Genomic DNA, 22,657 nt, shown 5'->3' with positions numbered 1-22,657 from the left:
GCCCAGCCTGGGGCAGGCCCCTGGCCGTCCCATGTGCACAGCCCGCCGCCCCCACCCCAACCTCAGCTACCACGGAGGGCAGATGCCTTGCTGCCTGGTGGAAGGGGCCTCCTGGACCCACATCCTCCCTCTTTCCCAGGTCTTGGCCTCAAATGCAGAAAGCAGGCAAGGGCATGGGAAGGCAGGCCTGGATTCCCACCTGGTTTCTACCCTTGGATGCCTTGTAAAGTGGGGCTCATGGGGCGTCCAGTCACAAAAGTGTTGTGAGGCTCACGTGTGACACCACGTGTAAAACATTTAGCTCAGTACGTGGCACAAACACACACTGAATAAGTACGGATGCAGCTGCTGCTATTGGTTTTGTTTTTTGTTTTTTTAAAGATTTTACTTATTTATTTGAGAGAGAGAGCGCACACAAGCACAGGGGAGGGGGAGAGGGAGAAGAAGGCCCCCTGCTCAGCAGGGAGCCCGATGCAGGGCTCGATCCCAGGACCCCGAGATCATGACCCAAGCCAAAGGCACATGCTTACCCGACTGAGCCACCCAGGCGCCCTGCTGCTCTTGTTAATAATGGCTCTTCTCTGAGTCTTTAGAGCACTCGGTGTCTGCAAACCCCCACACTTTAGCCACGTCAGAGGACTCCTGCCACTTACTGATGGCTTCACGGGCCCAGGTCTCTCGCCTCACCTAGATTTCAGTTTACTTGGAGGACAGAGACTGCACAGATAGTCTCTCAGGTTCCTGGTAACTGACTTCTGAATCGAATTTGGGACACATTTCCTCCACACCACACCCTTACATTTCTTTTTCTTTTTCTTTTTGGCATATGAAAATTTATTATTGTCATGTTTTCGCCATCAAAACTTACGATCTTGGTCTTTCTTTCTTGCCTCTGTATTTGGCGAAAAGAGAGACATTGGCTACTTTGACAACCTTAAAGCGAATTCCAGGAACGTCGCCGACAGCATGACCTTTGCAGCCAAATCCAGCACCAGAACCTCGTCATTTTCCTCAGTAAAATTCAAACAACCATCACTGGGTACAAAGGCTGTGACGTTTTTGCCATTCTTAATCAGCTGGATCCTGACACATTTCCTGATGGCAGAATGTGGCTGCTTGGCTTCAACCCCTGCTTTTCTCAGCACAATTCCCTTTGCATGGGAAGCACCTCCAACAGGGCTGGCGCCCAGGGCTGTGCCCAAAGGGGCTTTCTTGTACTGTTTATCATGCCACTTCTGATCTCGTCGGCTATGGAGCTTCCTGGCAGTACGAAAACTACGACCCTTACCCATCCTGCTGGCGCCACGGGCCTGAGCAAAAGAGACCGCACCCTCACATTTCTTTCCCAGATCTGGTTCATTCTGCTTCCTGATTATCCCACCCAATGACTAGCCTCAAAATGCAACCAGGCTGCTGTGGACCATGAAAGGCAAGCCATACTTAATGCCCAGGAGGAGTTGACCCTCTTTCTGGAACAATCCAGTAGCCAGAAATTTTGAGGGCAGGGACTGGCCAGGAGGCTCTTCTTTGCCATTAGATCAGATAATTAGTCATGCCCATGACTATGGGGGCTCCAGTCCAGAGTCTTCCTGACCATGTACATTTGTTACTACAAATATAGGCCTCCGGGGCTCTTCTATGACCTGTCCCGACTCACCTGTAAGATCCAGTGGCTACTTTTTCACCATCTACCATTAGGAACGTTGATGACAGGGTCCCCTTGATCTTCCCCATGGGCATGTAGAAGCCAACACCCGTCACAGAGCGGACACGGATGTTCTGTTGAGAAGAGGAGAAAGGCACTGTCACTCATGAGGCTCTGAGCCAAGTTCTGTTTGGGCAGAGGAGGAACCCTCTTGTCCGTGGAACCTGCCTGTTGGTTCCTGTCTATACTAGACTCCGCTTCCTACAGCCGTAGAGGTGGAACCCCATTTGGAGAGCAAGAGGAAGTTAGCAAATCTTGCTCTGAGCGTAGATGAGCCCAGAGTGGTGTCTGCCGGCTCCCAAAGCTCCCCAGAAGAGAAACGTAGCCCTAGCTTTGATCCTGACAGTGACTCTGCAGGGTGAACACCCCAGGACGGGGCCACAGCTGCCTTCTTAGCCTCAATAGTCTTGAGTTGAAATTTAAGCTGGGCATGTAATTTAGGGTTATTAATTCACAAGCAAGGTTTTAGACAGAAAGAAAAGTGTTGAGCATGCTCACCTGTGCGCCTGAACTGGGCAGAGGATGGGTCAGAGGCAGCCTCCATCTCATCTCCCGCCCTCCTTCCCCAACCTCCACCCCTACCCCCATGGTACAACTTACCCGAATACGGAAGTCGGTGAGCTCTAGGCCCTGACACATTTCCAAGAAAAACTTCACGCCTGCCTCATCCAGGATGATATATACTGGGACCCGGCGCTTAAAGGCAGCATCCACAATGTCTTGGAAGATATCGCCATCAGTGAAGAGGTCCATGACCACCGCAATGACCTGGATGGGGAAGGGCACTAGTGAGGCACGTGGTGACTCCATGTCTGTAGCGATACGCTGTGGCCCAGAGAGGACCAGCTGGGCCTAGGTGACTGGAGGCCAAGAGTCAAACACCCCATCTGCACCACTCCTGGGCTCTCCACGTCCCTGCCCATCTCTGAGCACATCTGAGCCCGGAGATGGGCTCTCTGCTCTGAGAAATGCCTGGGGGTCCAGGCTGTGCTCCTTGTACTTCATCCTTGACAAATCCCCACTACCCCACCCTGGGCATTCTTCAACAGCTCTTCAGAAGCCATATCAGGGAGACCTAGGAGGCTGAGGAAAGTTGGTCCTAGTGGCCCAGGGAAACAAGTAGGCTCAAGAAGATGAGATCACTGAGAAGCATGGGATGGACTCATTACCACCACCTGCAAATCTGCTCAAACCCTTTTCGCTGTAGGCCTGGGCGCTTTGATCTCCCTAGATCTGTGCAAAGTTCCATACTCCCTTTGGTGCGGTTTCAGATAGAGCTCCAGTTAGCTCAAACTCCCTTGGCTTCCAAGTGGCCGGGTCATCCCACACTACCCTCAAGTTAAGGTCACTGTCCTGGAAGCTGAGGCTTTCTGCAGCCTGAGGCAGATCTGCCTTTCTGACCTTAACTTCCTCCATTTTCCTATGCAAACCTTCCTCTGCTCTAGTGGCAGGGTTTTCTTGCGGGCCCCAAGCATTGTGCATGTGATGCAGAGGAAAGGGAATGCTTTGGGGTCAACAGATCTGGTTATAATGACTTCCTATGCAAGTGACCTTAGGCAAGTCACTTAACCTTGGTGAGCCTCTGTTTCCTTATCTGCAAGGTGGGGATACCCTTTACCCTGTACTCTTATTCTGCCATCGAGATTAGATAACATCTGCAAAGCATCAAATACAGTGGCTGGTATGTAGTAAGTCCTAAATAAATGGTCATCACTGTACAGTTGAGGGATGCTGTTAGTTGTTGCCACTGAAAGCCTGAACGCTGAAGTCAGACAGACCAGGCCTAGTAGACCAGCTCCACCACTGACTCATCAGTGCCCCAGCTAATAACAGCACCTATCTCAAAGAGATGTTGTGATAAACCATGAGAGCACTTAGCACAGTGCCTGGCACATGGTAAGCTCAACAGTGGTATCCTCCATCCCCACCACCCTCACACATGTGCTCTACCATCACCCTGCCTCTAAAGACCGCCCCCCCCCAATTCACACAGTATTATTTATGACTGTTCTTGGCTCCTACATTTCATACTCAATCATCCATACGAGTTAACATTTACTGAGCCCCATAGGCAGAGGGAGGATCTAAAGACAAACTTTAATCCCTAACTTCAACGGGTTAATCCCATTGGAATGATAAACCATTTGCACTAAATAAGATAGGAGGCAAAATGAGATAAATGCTTTAAGAGATGTACAAATGACATGTGATGTGAGTTCAAAGTCGGAAGGGGGGTGGGAGGAGGGCCAGCGGGAGGGAGGGAGACTGAATGATTACTTTGGGCCATAGGAGAACTTCTTAAGAAAGGCTTCACCAGGGAAGCTAAGACCTGAAGAATGGGCAGCCTCGGGGACCAGGAGAAATGAACAGGGAGGAAAACCGAGCCGGCAAGTGGGCAGGGCTGCCATGCATGGGTATGCAGGTTGTGCACTGCACATGGGCTCTGGGCTGAGGGGGTGAATGGAAGCTGTGTCTGCCTGAGGAAGGGACAGCTTTTTCTAATCTGCACATAGCATCCACAGGGGCTAGCAGAAGCCTATGAGGCAGGCATTTCAGGCAAAGAACACATCATAAACATAAACTGAGGACAGGGACTAACATGCATTGTGCACATTCCACGTGCCCTGTTCCTGATGCTTTAGGTAAATTTTCTAATTTGATCCTCACAATAAGGAGGACTATTCTCATTTTACAGATGAGGAAGTAAATGCAAAGGGGCTAAATGATGTGTCCAAGGTCATACAGTTAGCATGTAGCGGAACAGGGATTTGAACTCAAGTCTCTCAGACTCTGTAAGGTATTTTAGAAATATCATATCAAAAGCTGATTCTTTAAAAAGACCAAACAAGATAGACAAACTTCTGACAAGGCTGACAAAAACAGGACATGCAGACAAAGTGCTGAGTAAAAACAGAAATAACCACACACATATTTACTTTTTAAGAAATCGTATTATTTAAGAAATAGTAAAAATGGCAAAAAGAATATTAGGACTATTTACACATTGATGAATCTGAAAGTGAGAATGACATGGTTAAGTCGTTAAAAGCAAATTAAACATAATCCAGCATAATCCAGTAAGGTTTATCCTGGAAATAGAAGGATGATTCAACATCAGAAAATCTGTCCTTTTAATTTATAACACTTATGGGGTCAAGGTGGGGAAATCATATATTATCTTAATAGGTTTTTAAAAGTATTTGATAACATGGGGTGCCTGGGTGGCCCAGTGGGTTAAGCATCTGCCTTCAGCTCAGGTCATGATCCTAGAGTCCCAGGATGGAGCCCTGCGTCGGGCTCCCTGCTCAGCGGGAAGCCTGCTTCTCCCTCTCCCACTCCCCCTGCTTATGTTCCCTCTCTTGCTGTCTCTCTATCAAATAAATAAATAAGATCTTTTTTTAAAAAAGTATTTGATAACATGAGATCCCTATTTGTGATTAAAATACTCAAAAAACTAACAATAGAAGGGACCTTCCTTAACTTGATAACGGCTATCTACAAAAAACCCACATGAAACATACTGAACAGAAAAACATTAGATGCATTCCGTTTAAGTCTCAAGAACATCAGTAATACTTTTACCACTGCTGTGGTAAAAAAAAGTATTGGAGGTGCTGACCAATGCAATATGAAAAAGAGAGAGAAGGACTAGAAGAAACAAAACTACCCATATTTGGAGATGATTTTTTTTTTTTTTTTAAGTAGGCTCCATGCCCAGTGTGGAGCCCAACGTGGGGCTTGAACTCATGACCCTGAGATCAAGACCTGAGCTGAGATCAAGTCAGACGCTTAACAACTAAGCCACCCTTGGAGATGATATTTTTATAGAAAACCCAGCAAAATGCAGAGGAACATTATTAGAATTAACAGGAGAATTTAGCAAGATTGCCAGATACAAGAAAAACTAACAAAGGCCAATAGCATTCTTATACTACAGTAGCAATCAACTAAAAAAGGGGGAAGGGGAGAAAAAATAAGATCAACATTGCAATTTTAAACACATAGGATTTAAGAATACCTTTATGGAGAAATTTAGAAATCTCTATTCAAGGATATTTTAAAATATGTGAATAAATGAAGAGATAAATTATGTTCATGGATAATATGATTCAATATTTGAAAAACTGAATTCTCCCCAAATTAATAAAATACAATGCAATTCCAATGAAAGTCAGTAAATTTTTTTGAGGAACTCAAATAATTCTAGGATGCAAGGAAGGATAAAGATCTACAATAGCTAAGTCAATTTTGAAAAAGAAAAGCTGAGGGACGCCTGGGTGGCTCAGATTGTTAAGCATCTGCCTTCGGCTCAGGTCGTGATCTCTGTTCTGGGATCGAACCCCGCATGGGGCTCCCTGCTCAGCAGAGAGTCTGCTTCTCCCTCTCCCTCTGCCTTTCCCCCCTGCTCGTGCTCTGTCTCTATAATGAATAAATAAAATCTTAAAGAAAGAAAAAGAAAAGCTGAAAGGGGTCACTTTTCCTACCAGATAGTGAGATACACTGCCGAACCATAGTAATAAGCATTGTGGTGCTGAGGCAGGAAGGAACTGAAAAACACACTAATGAAACAGAACAGAGACCAGAAACAACTCTGTGCCATAAACATACAGAACTTGAAGTCTGACAGAGGTAGAATCACAACTCGGTGGAGAAAGGATGTTGCTTAGTAGATGTTATTGGGAAATTGGCTTACTATTGAGAGAAAAAGTGTATTCCTGCCTTACACTATATATAAAGGTAGATTTCAGGTAGGCTAAATACCTAAATGTGAAAGATAAAACTAATAAAGGAATTGATAAGATAGGTAAGAGGATTTCTTAAGAGTCTAAAAGCACAAGTCACAAGGCAAGTGAAATTTAAAAAATAATGCATTTGGGGCACCTGGGTGGCTCAGGTCATGATCCTGGAGTCCCGGGATTGAGCCCCACGTTGGGCTCCCTGCTCAGTGGGGAGTCCGCTTCTCCCTCTACCCTCACCCGCTCATGCTCTCTCTCCCTCTCTTTCTCTCTCAAATAAATAAAATCCTTAAAAAAAATAATGCATTTGACAAATTAGGGATTTTCTGTTCAAAGGAGGATGCCATAGATAAAGGCAACTGTTGACAAGGGAAAAGATATCTGCAATGTCTACAACCAAAAGGAATTAATAATATACAAGGGATCCCTGCAAATCACCAAGAAAAAGGGAACTAATTAGAAAAATGGGCAAAGGATATGAATAGGCGATTCTGAGAGGAGATACCTGAATGGCTAATAAGTATAAAAAGAAAAGCAGACCTCATTAGTAATCAGAAAAATTCAAATTAAAGCAAAGAGATAAGAGAGAGAGAGATACCGCCTTACAACTATAAGATTCACTAAAAGTGAGAAAGCTGGCTAATCCCAAATGCAGGGGAACCCCATGCACTACTGGTGGGAGGGAACACTGGTGCAGCTACTCCCTTCAGCAGTGGGCAGAGCGTGGTGGATTTAAGAATGTGCATAACTGGGGCGCCTGGGTGGCTCAGTCATTAAGCGTCTGCCTTGACACTTAGGTCATGATCCCAGGGTCCTGGGATCAAGCCCCACATCGGCGGGGAGCCTGCTTCTCCCTCTCCCACTCCCCCTACTTGTGTTCCTGCTCTCACTGTGTCTCTCTGTCAAATAAATAAAATCTTAAAAAAAAAAAAAAGAATGTGCGTAACTCAAGTCAGCAATGCCACTCCTGGTCATGCACCCAGGGAACCTCTTGGATCTTTGCAACAGTCTGTAAGGGGGCAGGAACAAAGACATTCACTGCAGCTTTCTTTGGCATAGCAAGGAGCTGGCAACGATTTAGATGTCTGTCTCTAGAAGAATGGGTAAGGAAAATGTGAGGAATGTGCATTGCAGAGTGCTTGGTAGCCAGCAGAAGGAATGTACTGGTTCCAGTGCAGAACCTGGATAGTTCTTTTGAAAATGGAGAGTTTGATATAAAATGTCAGGGAATGAGATCTCTAGCCTAATACCATTTATGTAAATAAAAACGCACGACATAAAATAACACTGCATATGTTTTTCAAGGGTACAGACATGCGCAGGGACATATACTGAACACCTTAGGGTGTCTGCCTGTGGAGGGAGAGAGGAATGGAAGAAAATAAAACAGGAGGCGCCTTCTGTGGATGGATGATGGCAGTGGCCCATGACCCAAGGGTTGCAGTCAGCTCTGCACTTGAGGTCCAAAACAGACAGACAAACCCAAAGCAGGCGGCCGGAGCAGTTCGGGGTAGTGAGTACAATGGGGTTGGGCTGGGTCATGGAGGGTTTTAACTGGACGCCATAGGGCTCCACGGCATCAGAGCACTCCCTCCTCTCCATCTCGCCGGGCTTCTGATACCTTCCCTCCCAAGTGCTGTCTGAGGCCAGAGGCCATTGTTTGCTCATTTCCAAACTCTCTACAGTGTCCAGGTCAGAGTCAACTCTCAGTGTATTGCCGGGGAGTGCTCAACTGGCTTTCAAGGCACTTCTGGATTCACACTCTTGCTTCCCTTTCACAGCTGCAAAACCAAGCAGGGAGCTGGCCACCCTCACCCCTACCCAACCCCACCTGGTGGAGGATGTGATGTGAAAACGGATCGAGAGCCGGAGGGAGAGATGAGTCCCGAGGGCCCCGCTTCCAGGAGGCTTGGTCGGCGGCACTCTGGCGAGAGCCAGCCATCTATGTCACTACCAATTAAACAGTGAAATATCTGTAGTCGGAAGACAAATCAATTGCTCTCTGACTCCTACAATCTCGTTGTGGAGGAGAAGTGATAATTACCCTCAGCTTTGGTCTCTGGAGGGCACTGCTTGACATTCAGCTCCGCAGCTTCAGCCCCAGGAAAACCAGCTCCCCTGCTCCCTCCGCCCGTGGTGTTCAATGTGCCACGTGATCCTCCACCCCAAACCCAACTTCGAGACTCCCGGTGCAAACGGGAAATGGGGTTTGAAAAGAAGGACGTCACAGGCTCAGAACCCAGGGAGACAGATTTTGTCAGCAGAGAAAAGTCACCCCCCTCCCAGCAGTAGGCTCCCAGTGTCTTTTACCTGGTTACCCACTGATGTGCAGCACCCGGAGGGAGAGGTTAATTTGAGGCGGCAGGAGTTTTTAGAAGCTGTGGCCCGCATCATGCTGCAATGCTTCTCATCAGGTGTTTGGTTAGCTTAACATCTCCTCCTCTGATATCCTGCCTCGGCGTAGGGGTGGGGGGGACAGCGGGGCAGGGGAGGGTTAGGAAGCCTCAGAACTCCCCTCTATCTGTCATTTACCTTTAATTACACGGCCAGCTTTTCAGATTCTCTGTCTGGATTCCTTAATTGCCATTAGATAGCAAAATAACCAAAGGACTCCCACCCTCCCCCTGCACTCCAAGGCAGCTCTGCTCAAGACTGCTGGGGACCAGCACCCCGGTGTGTTTGGATGACCCAGACTAGACGTGGGGTGTGGATCTCACCGGCCTGCCCCACAGGCACTTCCAAAATCAACACCCTCTTGGTCACCCTGGCCAGAAGCCCGAGTCTACTGGCCTCCTCCTACTCCCCCACTAACCACATCTGATTGGTCGCTGAGCCCAGCGGGTCCTACCTGCTCCATGCACCTTCTGTGGGTCAATTCCTTCCTACTCCCACTGTATTGCTGCTCTCACTCAGGCCCCCTCATTTCTTACTGAACTCCTGGAATAGCTTCCTAACTAGTCTCTCCTACTAGTCTCTGTGCTCCGACTGATTCTCCACAGCAGTGATCCCTGCAGACAACAGCCTCATGAACCAGGGCCCTCAAGAGAGGTCCAAACTCCTTAGCTTGGCATTTGAAGGGCCTTCTGATTGGCCCCTTTCTGCCTCTCCAGCTTCATCTTGGGCCGTATCACCTTGGTCCCTTGCGTTCAGCCGTGCAGAATGACCTACCATTGCCCTAACACAGGGTTTCTCGACTGTGGCCCTACTGACATCTGGGGGAGAGTACTTCTTTGCTGTGGGGGGCTGTCCTGTGCAGGCTATTTAGCAGCATGGCAGGAGCATCAGTCCGAGTGGTGACAACCAAAAATGTCTGTAGACACGATTGATAAATGTCTCCTGGGGGCAAAACCGCACCCCCCCCCCAATCCCTTTGAGAACCTCTACACACATCAGGTGGTTTTCAGTCCTTTTGGTCCTACTCCTTCCATACCCCGGTGAGATTCCTGTGCAGCTTTCAAGCTCAGCCAAGAATTTCCTGAACTTTTCCCTACCCCTACCCAGCAGTACTCGCGGCTCCCTGCTTCCTGCCCACGTTGTATTCCAGGCAAGTGCGAGGTCCTTGACACTGCATTGTAAGTAACATCTGCTGAACAGCTCTGTCCCTCACTGGGCTGTGGGCTCCTGGACGGCAGGGACCATGTGATTCGTCTCAGTCTCCACCCTCAGGGGACATCTCTACACAAAATCAGTTCCCTGTGTTTGCAGAATGAAGGTCTGCATGTTGTATTTGTGGGGTGCAGTTGTAGCTTTGTGGTTATCTTTTATTTCATTAATGACAAGGCACCGAGGTGGAGAAAAAAAATAATACCAAGCAAGATTCCTGGTTAGATCGTCTTGCTGGAAGGCAAGAGTTAAAGCTCTTCCTCAAGGGTTCACAGAAGGGAAAAGAAGTTGGGGCCTTTTAGGACTGCCACCTGAGTGACAGCTCAAAAGTCTGGTCTCTCTGCCTCTGTCCTACGTACCCAAGATCTTAAAGGAGCCGCCAGGCTCACGTGAGGACAGTACTTAACCAACGTCCATCAGGCCGGGAGGCCGGGCTGCCAGCAGTATGTACGGCAAGCGCCTCGGCGAAGAGCCCGTCCTCCCTGCGATGGGATGCAAGGCATGAAGTGGAGCACAGGCTGCATGTCAGCCCCACGAAGCCCCTCGGCTGTGCCTGCGCGCAGGCCACCCCTCGGCACTTAGCCCCTGCACTGGAGGGCATGCCAGGCGCGTGGAACCCCAGAAGCAGGAGGAAACTTCACAGCTGGAGCCCAGCTCCAGGGTTAATTTACTCTGTTGGGCAGAGGTGGGACTAAAACCTGAGCTTCTGACCGCAGTCCTGAGCTTCCCCAGAACACCCACCTATCACCCCCCAGGTGATGGCGACAGGGCAGCTCTGGGCACAGATCTACTCTGGCGAGGCCCCCAGTCTGCTCTGGTCACACAAAACCAGGCTGCTCCGGTGGAACAGGACAATACCGCGCTCTCCTTCACAGCTTTCCCCAGCGCCCTGCTGACGTGGAGCGGCGAGCGCCGGGGCGGGTGGGGCTGCCCTTGCTGGCAAAGATCCGTGCCTTTCTCGCTCTGCTCCATGGTGGGGAAAAGCAAGAGGCCACAGGCCAAGCCTGTTCATCGCAGGGCTGCTGGCTGACAGTCACCTCTTTCTGGAGAGGAAGGGACGGAAGCCCACCAGGGTACAGCCCTTCAAGGAAAGCCCACCAGTTCCTGCATCCCGCTGATTACATACGTGAGCCTGGGGCCCAACTTTCACCTCCCAGGGCTGTTGCAAGGCTCAGAGGAGGTCATGCTCATGAAATCCCCTGAAAAAGCTGTACGGTTATAGGGGGTCATTAAAGTGACCCCTTAATGGGTGAATGAGGCTAACTCCCCCCACCAGAAGCCCTAAAGTTCCTCGGCGTAGGGAGGGCGGCAGCTGGCCATCTATCTGGCAGCCCAGGCAGTCCGTTTATCTGGGACCAGAGAGCAGTCCTTTCCTTTCCCATGGAGGGTACTGCTGCGTCAGCCAGCCAGGAGTCTCCCCTTATCTCGCCAGCGAGGGCTCAAGGTCTATAGGGCAGTGGTTGTCAAACTTCAGTGTATAAAGAATCATCTGGGGTGGGTGGGGGGTGGGGGCGTGCCTGCTGAACTTGCAGATTCAACGGTCCTATCCGCAGAGATTCTGATCCAGCAGGTCCTTAACGAACGCACTTTAGCAACACCCTTCCCCCCGGGTGATCTGAATGCAGGTGGCGGATGGGTCACACTTCGAGTCCTGACTGGTGTTTGCACGAGAATACACTCTCTGGAAGCAGACAGTCTTACTGGTTGTATGGCCTTGAGTGAGTCATTTCATCTCAGGCCCAGTTTCCTCAAAGGGGGAGGCGATGCCTTCAGAGTTGTTCTGGGTTTTAAGCGAGGTAATGCAGGCGGGGCAGGAGCTCAGGGCTTGGCCTCGTGTGAGCCCCGGGTACAGGCTGGTGCTGTCTTCTCAGAGACTGAAAGCAGAACGAGGGGGCCATCACTTTGGAGGAGGGGCGACAGAGAAAGAGAGCCAGGGAGGGGGCGCCAAGCTCCCAGGGAGCCGGCTGCTGGGAGCCGCCCGCAGGCTCAGACATCAAGGTGGAGATGTTTTTCCTTTGTTCAGTACCATGCCCAGCAGGCCCAGCCTGGGGTGGTGATTAAAGCCTAGACAACACTACATTTACGGAAAGGTCAGAACTTGAACTAATTGAGGGGAAGGGCAGCTCAATTAAATGAAGAGTCTGCACGATGCACTGTTCCTCGAGCGATGCCCGGTGTCTCTACGTGCCTGCCGAGCAGCCAGAACGCAGGACGCCCACGGCTTCTGGAGTAGTGGGGACCTCGGCGTGGCCCCAGGAACCCCACCGGCACAGCTGCTAGTGGAGCCCAGCGAGGTGCTGCTGGAGGAGGGAGACAGCTCATCTCGGGGGTGGGGGCGCTCGGCGCTCGGGGTACACCGGACTTCCTTCTGTCATCAAGGCTCCCTCTGAATTATCACCGATCCCACACAGGTAGGGTGTGAACAACTGAATAAGAAAGCTTTCCCTGTCTGCTCCCTGCGAGAGCCAATGGGGGAGGTCTGCACAGCCCCCCGCTCCGGGGAGGACACCCACGGAATACCGCCTGGCCCTGCCCCCACCCCCTTCGCAACGTCCCACCCTGGGCTCCAGATTCATTCTGCTAAAGCCCCAGTCCAAGCGCCTAGTGCAGTGGGGAAAGCAGACTTCGGAGGCAGGGATCCCACGCTGGTGGGAAGACCTCTGAATTCTGCCTGTAAAGTGAAGCTGCCTCGTGGTTCTGTGAGGAAGCACAGAAATGCGGTGGTTCCTCCACAGCACCAGGTATGGGGCTGCCCCCCGACGGCCAGGCTCTGCCCTTTCTCCTTGATGGTGCCTGGCACACAGGAGGGGCTCAGCAGTAGCTGGACGGGAGACCAGCTCACGCAGTCCCAACTGCTAGGAGTTAGTTGGACAGTTAGGTAGTCAGGGTCAGGGTCCCCAACAAGAAAAGATGCAGTCAGGACAGCTAAGGTCAAACAGCGCTGACATCCTGTTCTGCAGCTTAGACAGGACCCGCCCTCACATTCTGCTTTGCAGCCTTTGCAGAAGTGACTTCTGCAAAACATCCTAAAATAAGACAATTAACTACAAAGCATTTGTCACCTTCACGGGCAAGGGGCAGTTAAGACATAAGCCCCCAGATGTCAGCCAAAAAAAAGACCATCAGCGCGTAGACATGAACCTAATAGGTAGACAGATACATGACCAAAGCCCTGATTGGCATGACTCAGCACAGCCTGGTTCCTTAAGATAGTTCTGTAAGAGAGCTCATAAAACCCTAAACTTAGAAACTCCAAGGGCAACCCTCTCCGGCCCCCCTCCCTCTCGGGGAGCTTTATACTATCGCTCAATAAACTTTGCCTTGCTGCCCACCACTCTTCGTCTGGTCTACCTCTTCATTCTTCAAAGCGGTGTGACCAAGAGCCACGGGCTCTAAAGGCAGAGAAATCCTGCAACACAATCATTCTCCCTCTTGGCAGTTGGACCCAGCAACACAACCCTGAACATGTCATTCCCCTGCTCAAACACTCTGGCCCCAGGCTGCCCACAGAATCGAGCCTTTCACCCAACTGAAGACCCTCTATATGTTTCCAACCCACTCTCCCCCCGACAATAAATTCACACCACATGAAATCAATGTTCTCCAAACACACCAGCAGTCCCCCCACCCCAACACACACACCTTGTGTCCTAAGTCATGCTGCCACCACCCTATCCCCGTGGTGATGGGAATGCCCTTTCTCCAGCGTTATTTCATTCTTCCCAGAGGCTGTCCCAGGATCATTCTTTGTCCCCAGCCCTGAGGGCGGTGTGCCCTTCCCAGGATGCTTGTCTGCTCAGGCCTGTGTCTGTCCTGAGCCCTGGGGGGCGGGGACAGAGACCTGTCATTCCCTCCTATCCAGAGCCTGATGCGCAGGAAATGTTCTAAGAAGACCTCTGCAGTAGGGGACTTCCCTCGGGATGCTGAGGAAACCGTTTGGACCAGAGCCCCGGCCCACCAAGAGGGCAGAGCCAAGACCTGTGGAGTCCTGTTCTCCACCTGAAGGCCAAGTTGCCCCCATCCCACCAGCAGGGCATCTGTGCTTTGTCAGCAGAGGCTTCCCAGCTGTCTGTAGCCCTGTTACATTGTTTCAAGCTCACTAATTAGACATCATTAAACACTAGGCTCCCGTGATGCACTAGCAGCCACAGGAGCCCAATTCCGCCCAGCCAGGCTGCTTCCTCTCCCGACCGCTTGGCCTCTGGGCCAGGCTCTGCTCCTGAGCCTGCAGGTCATGTCCCCCTGCTGTGTGGTGCTGGGACTCATTCCCGGTTGATCTGACCCTAGGAGGCTGTCTCCCTCTTGACACCTGTACCCCAAACTAGGTTGATGAAGGGGACAACATAAAGGAGACCCAGGCTGGCTCTCCAGAGAAAGAGAACAGACTGTACCCATGTGAGCAAGGTCAACTAATTCAGCCGTGAAGAACCATATGTGACCCGCTAGGGAGTAAGCAAAGCAATTCTTTTTAAGATCCGAGGCCAGCTTTTCCGTGCCCCACAGCGGGCTTCTGGGATGACTTCCCTGCACTAAGTTGGTGTTAATTAGTGAAAATTATCTAATGCAAGCTCATTTTAACATTAGCTTAAAGCTAAACATAATTAGGAAGATAAATCAGCTGCTAAAAAAAAAAATCCGATGAAGATACACAGATGATTTTTAGGATCAGCTGCTGGTCTGGGTTACTGGCCTGGCATTCTGAGCACTAGATAATACATGGGCAGAGCAAGGTACGACTCGGAAAGTACCTGCTGAGGTATTTCTGGATTGATCCACCAGGGCAAGACAACTGGGGCTGGCAGTTTACCTGGGAGGTTTTAAGAAGCAGAAAGGACAACTTCGTGGTCACTGCCCAGTGATGCTATCTGGGAGGGCTTCCCCAGAGAGGAGAGTGCAGGGAGGGGTGCGCTTGGGGAAGGTAGCCCGGAGGGCGTTGGGGTGCAAGGAATAAAGTGAATCTGTGCACTCCCTGGCCTCGGCCTTGTACAGCCCTGCCCTCTGCCCACCCTCCTTCCACACTGGCTGCTTCAGCTGTCCATTCCTGGGAGGCCTCTGCCAGCCCCATACTCCGTGGGAATCAGACTCTGTTCCATCCAGCTCCACTGGTTACCAGCAGTGTGACCTTGTTCCCTCTGAACCTGTTTCCTCATCTGTAAAATGGAAAGTTGCTGGCTTGCTGTGAAAATTTAATGAAATAAATTTTCATTTAGGACCAGCACCTGCATGTCTGGCATTGGAGTGTTGTTCATGAACAGCCATCGACCTCCTCCCCCAAATGCCCTGTGGTTTCTTTTCTTTTTACCCCCATTAAAATGTGGTCAGGGTCCACATTTTATTCCGCTGTATATTTCTCGAACCTGGCACATAATAGGTCCCCAATAACATGCTGAATGAATGAACAAATGTGTGGAAGCTCCAGGCAGTCTGGGAACCCTCAGGGGCAGGGGGGCGGAGTTAAGAACACTCATAGTCTGTCCTCAGAGACCCACCAAAAAGTAAAGAACCCTGGTCCCTGCCACCGCCCCAAGCATTTGCAGAGTCACTGCTAGAAAAGCGAACAAAAAGAATATCCAGAGCCTGCCACATACCCAGGCAGCACTCCGCGAGGCCCCACAGAATGAGGACCACCATACAAGCTATGCTGGGATGAGCTTACAGATTCTTGGAAACTTGGTCCAGAGAGACTAATAATTAGAAAAGCCATAGGCTCTACTCCGGAGCTAAGATTATGGGATCATTAGCAAGTCCACAGACTCCACGGATTTCAGAGAAGCAAAAACAAAACTGGGGAAGGCAGCAGCTGCCCCTAAAGCTGACCGGTCACGCACCTGGGGTGGTGGGGGAGGGATCTAGCAGGGATCGCTAGAGTGACTCAGGGAGGTGGGGCTTGCTCAGGACAGTGCCAGGAGCGCAGGCAGGCAGGCAGGCAGCCAGGACCCACCCTGGCTCAATTGTTCTCTGCCCTGCTCCCCACCTCCCCCGCCCCGTCCAGATTGGAATACTGCCCGAGAACAGGCTCTGCCTTGTGCACTCTGAGAAAAGGGAGGTGGATCTGGTCACCAGCCAAGGGAAGGCAGCATCCTAGGGGCTGACAATATGGAAGGATTAGGGTTGGCGGCTGGGAATCCCATCAAGGTCTCAGCTTGTCCGTGAGGTCACACGCCCCAGGGCGGCCAGAAAATGGCCATTAAGAGGACAACGTTCGGTCCCTGGAAGCTACCTACACCCAGTTTCCAGGTGATACCCACCCCAACGTCTCCAAGTAGAGAGAATCTTCTCACCCATTCGGCACAGATCAGAGCAGCTAACTGCCGGGTCCTCGTCTGTCTCCAAACTGGTCTGTGACCTTCCCAGAGCCTGGCTGGCAGCAAATACACTCTGTTTCTGTAAGTTTCAGAGGAAGAGGTGGCCCGAGAGGGCAATCCCCAAGGGTAATGGCATTTGTCGCAGAGGCACACAAGCCTTGAACTCAAACCTGGGTGGAATCCCAGCTAGCCTCTTCCGAGTTCTATGACCTTGTACTTTCCCCGAGCCTCTGGGAAAATAGCACTTCCCTTGTGAAGTGCTGAGGATTGGATTAATTAAAGGAAATAGGGTAGCACCCATCTTTCAACAATGTTAGCCCCTCTTCATAGAAATCCCTTTTATCTGCATATGTTACTCATCTTTTTCAAAGTGCTATCTCCTAGTCTTGCTTTAGAGCCTCAGAGCAGACTTGTGAAAGTAAGCAAGAAGGCAAGAATTATCCCCACTTACAGATGCAGAGATGGAGGCCTGGCAAGGTCAAATGATTTGCCCAAGGTCACCAAGTGGGCGAGCAGAGAGACAACTTGAGCAAGAATGAGGACACCCAGGCTCCCGGCTCCCAACTGTGTACTTCCGTTGGCAGTGGCCTGGTCTCCTGAGACCGCAGCCCAACGAACCCGGACCTGCCCCCCACAAAACCAAGAGAAAGTCATGAAGAAATCACCCCTTTATTGAGGCCCATCTTTGATGTTTGAATGCCCTGGGAAACAACCATCCTCAGAGTTTCAGGGACCCAAAGTGTCAGATTTCAGAGGAACCAAGCATAGGCCTCCTTCTCCTCCAAAGAGAGAAACACGGTCGGCCCCACTGCACCCCACTGCCCAGCTATGAAAGCTTTAGTTCCCGAGGAATATTTCCAGACTGCCCTCAGGCTCTTTGGGCTGGGCCTTGCAGCCCTTCTGGATGATAGCACCAGGGAAACACCCTCGGGGATGCCCAGTTTAGGAACTGGGGCACCTCTGTGCCTTCCTGTCTTGTCTCTGCCCACAGCAGATCCTAGAGAAGACCTTCGGCTGAGGATTCAGAGGCCACCGCCCTGTAGACGGTGGGGCAGGCAGGCAGCCACTCTAACAGCCACCTCCAAATCAAGGCCGACAGGTAAATGCGGTGGTGGGGGGGGCAGCAGGCAGCTGGTCCTCTCTCACTCTAAGGAGGAAAAAGGACATACACCTGCACAGGGCCCCCAGCAATGAGAAGTGACTCCTAACGCCCCTAATTCATCTCCTGGCTGCAGCAGCCCCACTTCCTGGGAGGAAATTCGGCCACACTTCCCTCCCCTGCTCTGAGAGAGGACAGAGAAGGCAGCGGTTACTTTCCAGAACAATTGACATTTGTGGTATCCTTAGCTTTCCCACGTAGTTTCCTCCTTGTTTTTCAAAACCGTCCAGAAACCTAGGTATCACCGTCCCATTTTGCAGGTCAGGAGCCTCACAGAAGGAAGTGCTTTACCCAAAGGAACACAGCTAGTGAGTGGCCAGATCTGGACAGAAACCATGACCTTTCAATTTAAAGGTCTTTCAAGGCCTGTCCTTGACCTTGACATGAAGCTGGGTCTCCATTGCTCAGAAATTCTGGCTCCTGGGATCAGTGATTGAGTATAAAGGAGAGACGCTCAGAATCCAACAGCCAAAGAGCTCGGGACTCGGCAGGGGCGCCGCCAGGACAGGCTGGGGCGAGATCCCGGAAGGGCTGGCAAGCGCTCAGTCCCTGGAGCTGCAGCTGCACCATTACCCACCAGCCTCAATGGGACAGGGACTCTGGAACTGCCCTGGGACTCTGAATCAAAGTCCGTGCGGGACGGTTACTGGTGCAGGGAAGAAGGGTTTGGTGGATCAGACTTTTTTTTGTTTTTGTATCTGCCGCATGTCAATATCTCAAGGCTCAGCATGGGGCTCGGCACAGAGACCGTGCTCAGTACTATCTGCTGGGTGTCCTTGAATGAGGGGAGCGCTGACTGAGGCTAATAGGGGAAGACAGTGGACTCTCTTCAGTGGCAAACACTGCCACCTGCAAGGTGAGTCTCCTGGCATCGTGAGCCAGAGACTCCAAGACTTTGCCAAACCCCCTGGGCCCATGTTTCCAGCTGTTCACCCCCATCAACTGCCCAGACCTCTAACCAAGCTGCTAACCTGGCAAACCATGCCTCCTGCTCTGGTGCTTTTCCCCAAATCCTTCTGCCCCCCCCCCCCTTTACAGCTTTCTTTTCTCTGCTGCCGGACAGTTTGTTACAATGGGGATTAAAGGGGTCCCCTGGGTAATGTGCAGTTCAAGGGGGGACTTCTCCAGACACTTGCGTCTCTAGAGGGATGGAGAGAGGCGGATGGCCAATGGGAGACAGTTTCCAACCATTTATGCAAATCACTGACCGCCTGTGACCGCGGGGGGGCCCTGCAAAGGAGACTCAGAGGAGTAAGGTGGGGTCTCACTCTTCCAAAACTACCAGTCCCTGAGGATAAAAGTCCCTGGCTCTCCCAAAGCGAGCTGTGTGCCAGCCACACAGGTGAACGAACAAGGAGCCACGTCTGACAGTAAAAAGGTCACTTTTGTTTGTTTTAGAGAGCATGCGTGGTGGGGGGGGGAGCTGCAGGGAGGGGCAGAGGGAGGGAGAGAATCTTAAGCAGGCTCCACGCCCAGTGCGAAGCCCCACATGGGGCTCGATCTCATGAGTGTGAGATCATGACCTGAGCTGAAATCAAGAGTCAAACGCTTAACTGACTGAGCTGCCCAGGTTGCCCCCGAAATGGTCACTTTTGAATTGAAAACTTGATAAAGTAACAAGGAAGAGGCAGCACCTGGCCCGGGCCCTGAAAGAAAGGAGACAAAGCCACAGGCAGGGGAGGGGTAGGGCCAGGCCTGCTACCCACGCCGCTCTGTCCCCCATCAACCAGGCAGGTCTCCACTGCAACAGGAATGAAGAGCTCCTGGTTCATCAAAGCTGCCTAGTCCACCAGTCTCTCTCTTGGGTTGTGTTTGTAATCTTCGTGGGGTCATTGGTGATTCAGACCAGGAACCTGGGGAGGCTGTATAATCTTGTCCTTGGTCTAAAGACAAACCATTTCACCCCTTCGGACCTCAGAGGACTCTGCAGAAATGAAGATAATGCTCTGCCTCACATGGTGATTGAGGCTCAAAGGACACGGGGCAGCCTGCGGTAGGCAGCGCGGTGCATTGGGTGTGGGGCCCAGGAGAGCAGGGCCAAGGGTCAGGCTTTGAGGTAGGGAGCCAGTAAGTTTTCTTTTTTTTTTTTTTTTTAATTTATTTGAGAGAGAGAGAGAGAGAGAGAGAAACAGCATGACAGGGGAGAGGGTCAGAGGGAGAAGCAGGCTCCCCACTGAGCCGGGAGCCCGATGTGGGACTCGATCCCAGGACTCCGGGACCATGACCTGAGCCGAAGGCAGTCGCTTAACCAACTGAGCCACCCAGGCGCCCGGGGAGCCAGTAAGTTTTCTATTCTATAGGCAACCTCTCTAAACCCACGCAGGAGCCTCAAAAGCAGAAGCACAAGGGAGCCTGGGTGCAAAGATGGGTGGAGGCTCTGCCCTCCTGCTGCGCTCGGACACGCTCATAGCCAGATCCTCAGTGTCAAAGGGCCTTCCCTAACCCGGGTCAGCGTCAATGTCCCTGCAGCCACGCCCTCTGGCAGGCCTTCGCACACTGTATTCTAACAATGGTTTAGAAGACTATTAGGCTACTTAAGAGCAGGGGTGTGTTTTATATGTCTGTTCTCTACTAAAGTGCTTAGCACACAGTAACCTCGAACTATCTGTCCAGTGACCAGATGAACATTCTCCTTCCAAACGACCAGCCCATCCAAACTGCAGCTGATGGGTCCTCTCCTTCTGCTCTGTGCGTGAGAACCCAAAGCTTCCCAGTCTACATGTGATCTCACTTGAAGTCGTCCCCCCCCCCCCCCCCGCCGGGCCCTCTGCGGTTACAATGATCTCAGCAGCCCAGGCAGCAGCCCCCTCCCCGGGTCATCTCTGTCAGCGTGAGACAGGCCAGGGACTCACTGCTCGGTCCCCGAAGACACCTTTTCTGCCTGCAGGTGAAGCAACGTCTGTCATTCAGTGACACTGAAATAGGGGGAAAGGCAGCAGGAAAAAACCGCGCCCCACAAGTAAACACGGCCAGTCAGCGAGCACGGCCGCAAGGGCCTTCGGCCGTCTGCAGAGGCCCAGCCGAGGACCTGACTGCCCGCCTCCAGGGCCTTCCTCCCAGGCCACCAGCTCCCACCTCCACACCCGCTGCTGGCCGGTTTCCTCACTGCCCTCTGCCTCCCCCCACCCCCAATCCGATTTTCAAAGTGTCCCCCGAGTTAGGCTCCTCGCTCTGGATCCCTGAGGTTTGAAGCCCCCCCTGGTCTGTGGCAGTGGGTAAGCCCTGGTCACTCCCCTGAGCCTTAGTGTCCTGTTTGTCACTCAGGAATAAAAATGACAGCACCTCATGAGGTTCTACTGAAGATGAAATGAGAAAAAATCTGAAACTCTCTGGGACACTGCTGTGTGTGCGTGTGTCCTGGTGCCTCCCCACGGCAGTCCCCCTCATGGCAGCACAGAAACCACCTCACGGCAGCCCGACTCCCCCTGCAGACAAAGCAAACTCCCTCCCTCGGGGTGAAAAGGAAGGGGAAGAACCTAGAGTAACAGCCGCGAAGGCTGCTTGCCGGTTGGACAAGCTGGGGTCAGGCGGGGGCAGGCAGCACTCAGAGGCTGTAGCCTTTACCGCAGAAGCCAGGGATCTGGGTCTTTCCATAACCAACCACATGACCTTTGGGCAAGTCCCTTTCCTCCTCTGTCCCTCAGTTTCCTCACCTGTGAAACAGGTCAACCTCTCTGCCCTACCTACTTCAGGGGGGTCTCTGAGAAGAAGGTGCTGTAGAGCCTAGAGCGACAGTGAGTAAGGGTGGGGCCCAGCAGGCCTGGGAGTCGAGTGGGGCAGTGACAGGGTCAGAGGCTGCCTCTGCTCACCTGCTTCTGACTCAGTTTTGGGATGCTCGCACCAAGCCCCACACAGTACTCCCCCTAGGAGAGCTCTTTCCTCCTGCCAAAGCTGCTTGCTGTTTTTTTTGTTTTGTAAAAGATTTTATTTATTTATTTTGAGAGAGAGAGAGAGAGAGCCGGTGCATGTGCAAGTGGAGCGGCGGAGGGGGGTGGGGGGGGAGGGGGACAGAGGGAGAGGGAGAAGCAGACTCCCTGCTGAGTGCGGAGCCAGATGACTCTGGGGCTCCATCCCAGGACCCTGAGATCATGACCTGAGCCGAAGTCAGACGCTTAACCAACTGAGCCACCCAGGCACCCCCAAAGCTGCTTGCTGTTTTGACGGAAAAATCTTTTGCTCCTGCTCCCAAGTTTCTTAATGGAGAAACTGCCCATTCCAGTTTCCTTCTCTTTCCCCTTTCAACCGTGCAATTCACCTCCCTCAGGAAGCCCTCCCAGATTAGGCTCAAAAAAATGCTTTTCCTTCCAGCACATGCCCTGGTATTTGAGTTAACTGAGGGCAAAAACCACAGCTTACATCCTTCTATGGCCGGAGCCTGGCACACAGTGGGCACTCAGGAAGTAATGACTAGTTAAATACGTACACACTGGACTCGTTCACAATTGTTAAAGTTTCTGTTGTTAAATATTTAAAGAGCTAAGAACATTGCATGACACTGGAGACTCCTGACATCCCACGGGGGACTAGCAGCCCCAATGGGCAGGGGTCCTGTCGCTCCCTTTTTGTAACAGGGGCACACAACCCGTACCCCAGCTTGTGACCAGGCTAGCCCATTCAAGGCCCTTGGTTTAGCCCTGCCGTACTACCACCAGACAGCAGGGCGGGATGGCACAGCGATCAAGAGCAAGGACTCTGGCTTTCGAATCCTGGAGCAGCCACTTACTTGCTCTGTGACCTTTGGCAAGTACCTGTTCTGAAACAAAAAAGGCAAATACCCATCTCGCCGAGTTGTCGTGAAAAGCAAAAGAGAAGATGAAAGTAAATTATTAGCACATATGAAATGCTAACAAATCAAGGCTTTTAGTATTGCATCATGAGACCTGACCCCTTACCCCAGCTGCACAGTATCGTCATCCTTGTCTTTTCTCCATCTCTTCTCAAACTTGCCTCTCTCTTTTGCAGAATGCAGTATACAAAGAAAGCTCAGGAAAACAAGGAGGAATTTCTTAGAGAGGGAGGGTGGAAGCATGGACAGTGAAAAGTTAATGTTTCCTCCTGGCAGCCAATCTAGCCAACAACCTGCATCACCCCTCCCAGGAAGAGGAGCGTCACCACTGGTCTTTCTGGGTTGGTCTTCCCTCCCAGGCCA

The 22,657-nt window shown here is 51.5% G+C and overlaps 1 protein-coding gene and 1 pseudogene across 1 annotated transcript in view; both read right to left on the bottom strand.

Annotated features, from left to right (window-relative positions):
* FAM83F (family with sequence similarity 83 member F) overlaps positions 1 to 22,657 on the bottom strand; it is a 32,122-nt gene that overhangs the window by 7,851 nt on the left and 1,614 nt on the right. The window contains exons 2-3 of the mRNA XM_032416772.1: positions 2,306 to 2,473; positions 1,658 to 1,779 (exon numbers count right to left, since the gene is read on the bottom strand). Coding sequence (XP_032272663.1) covers positions 1,658 to 1,779; positions 2,306 to 2,473 — 290 coding nt within the window. The remainder of the gene's footprint in view (positions 1 to 1,657; positions 1,780 to 2,305; positions 2,474 to 22,657) is intronic.
* Positions 865 to 1,292, bottom strand: LOC116640004 (annotated as a pseudogene).

Source organism: Phoca vitulina, unplaced genomic scaffold, assembly GCF_004348235.1.
Source record: "Phoca vitulina isolate PV1807 unplaced genomic scaffold, GSC_HSeal_1.0 scaffold19, whole genome shotgun sequence".
NCBI lineage: Eukaryota > Metazoa > Chordata > Mammalia > Carnivora > Phocidae > Phoca > Phoca vitulina.
This window is presented reverse-complemented; position numbering and strand designations above follow the sequence as displayed.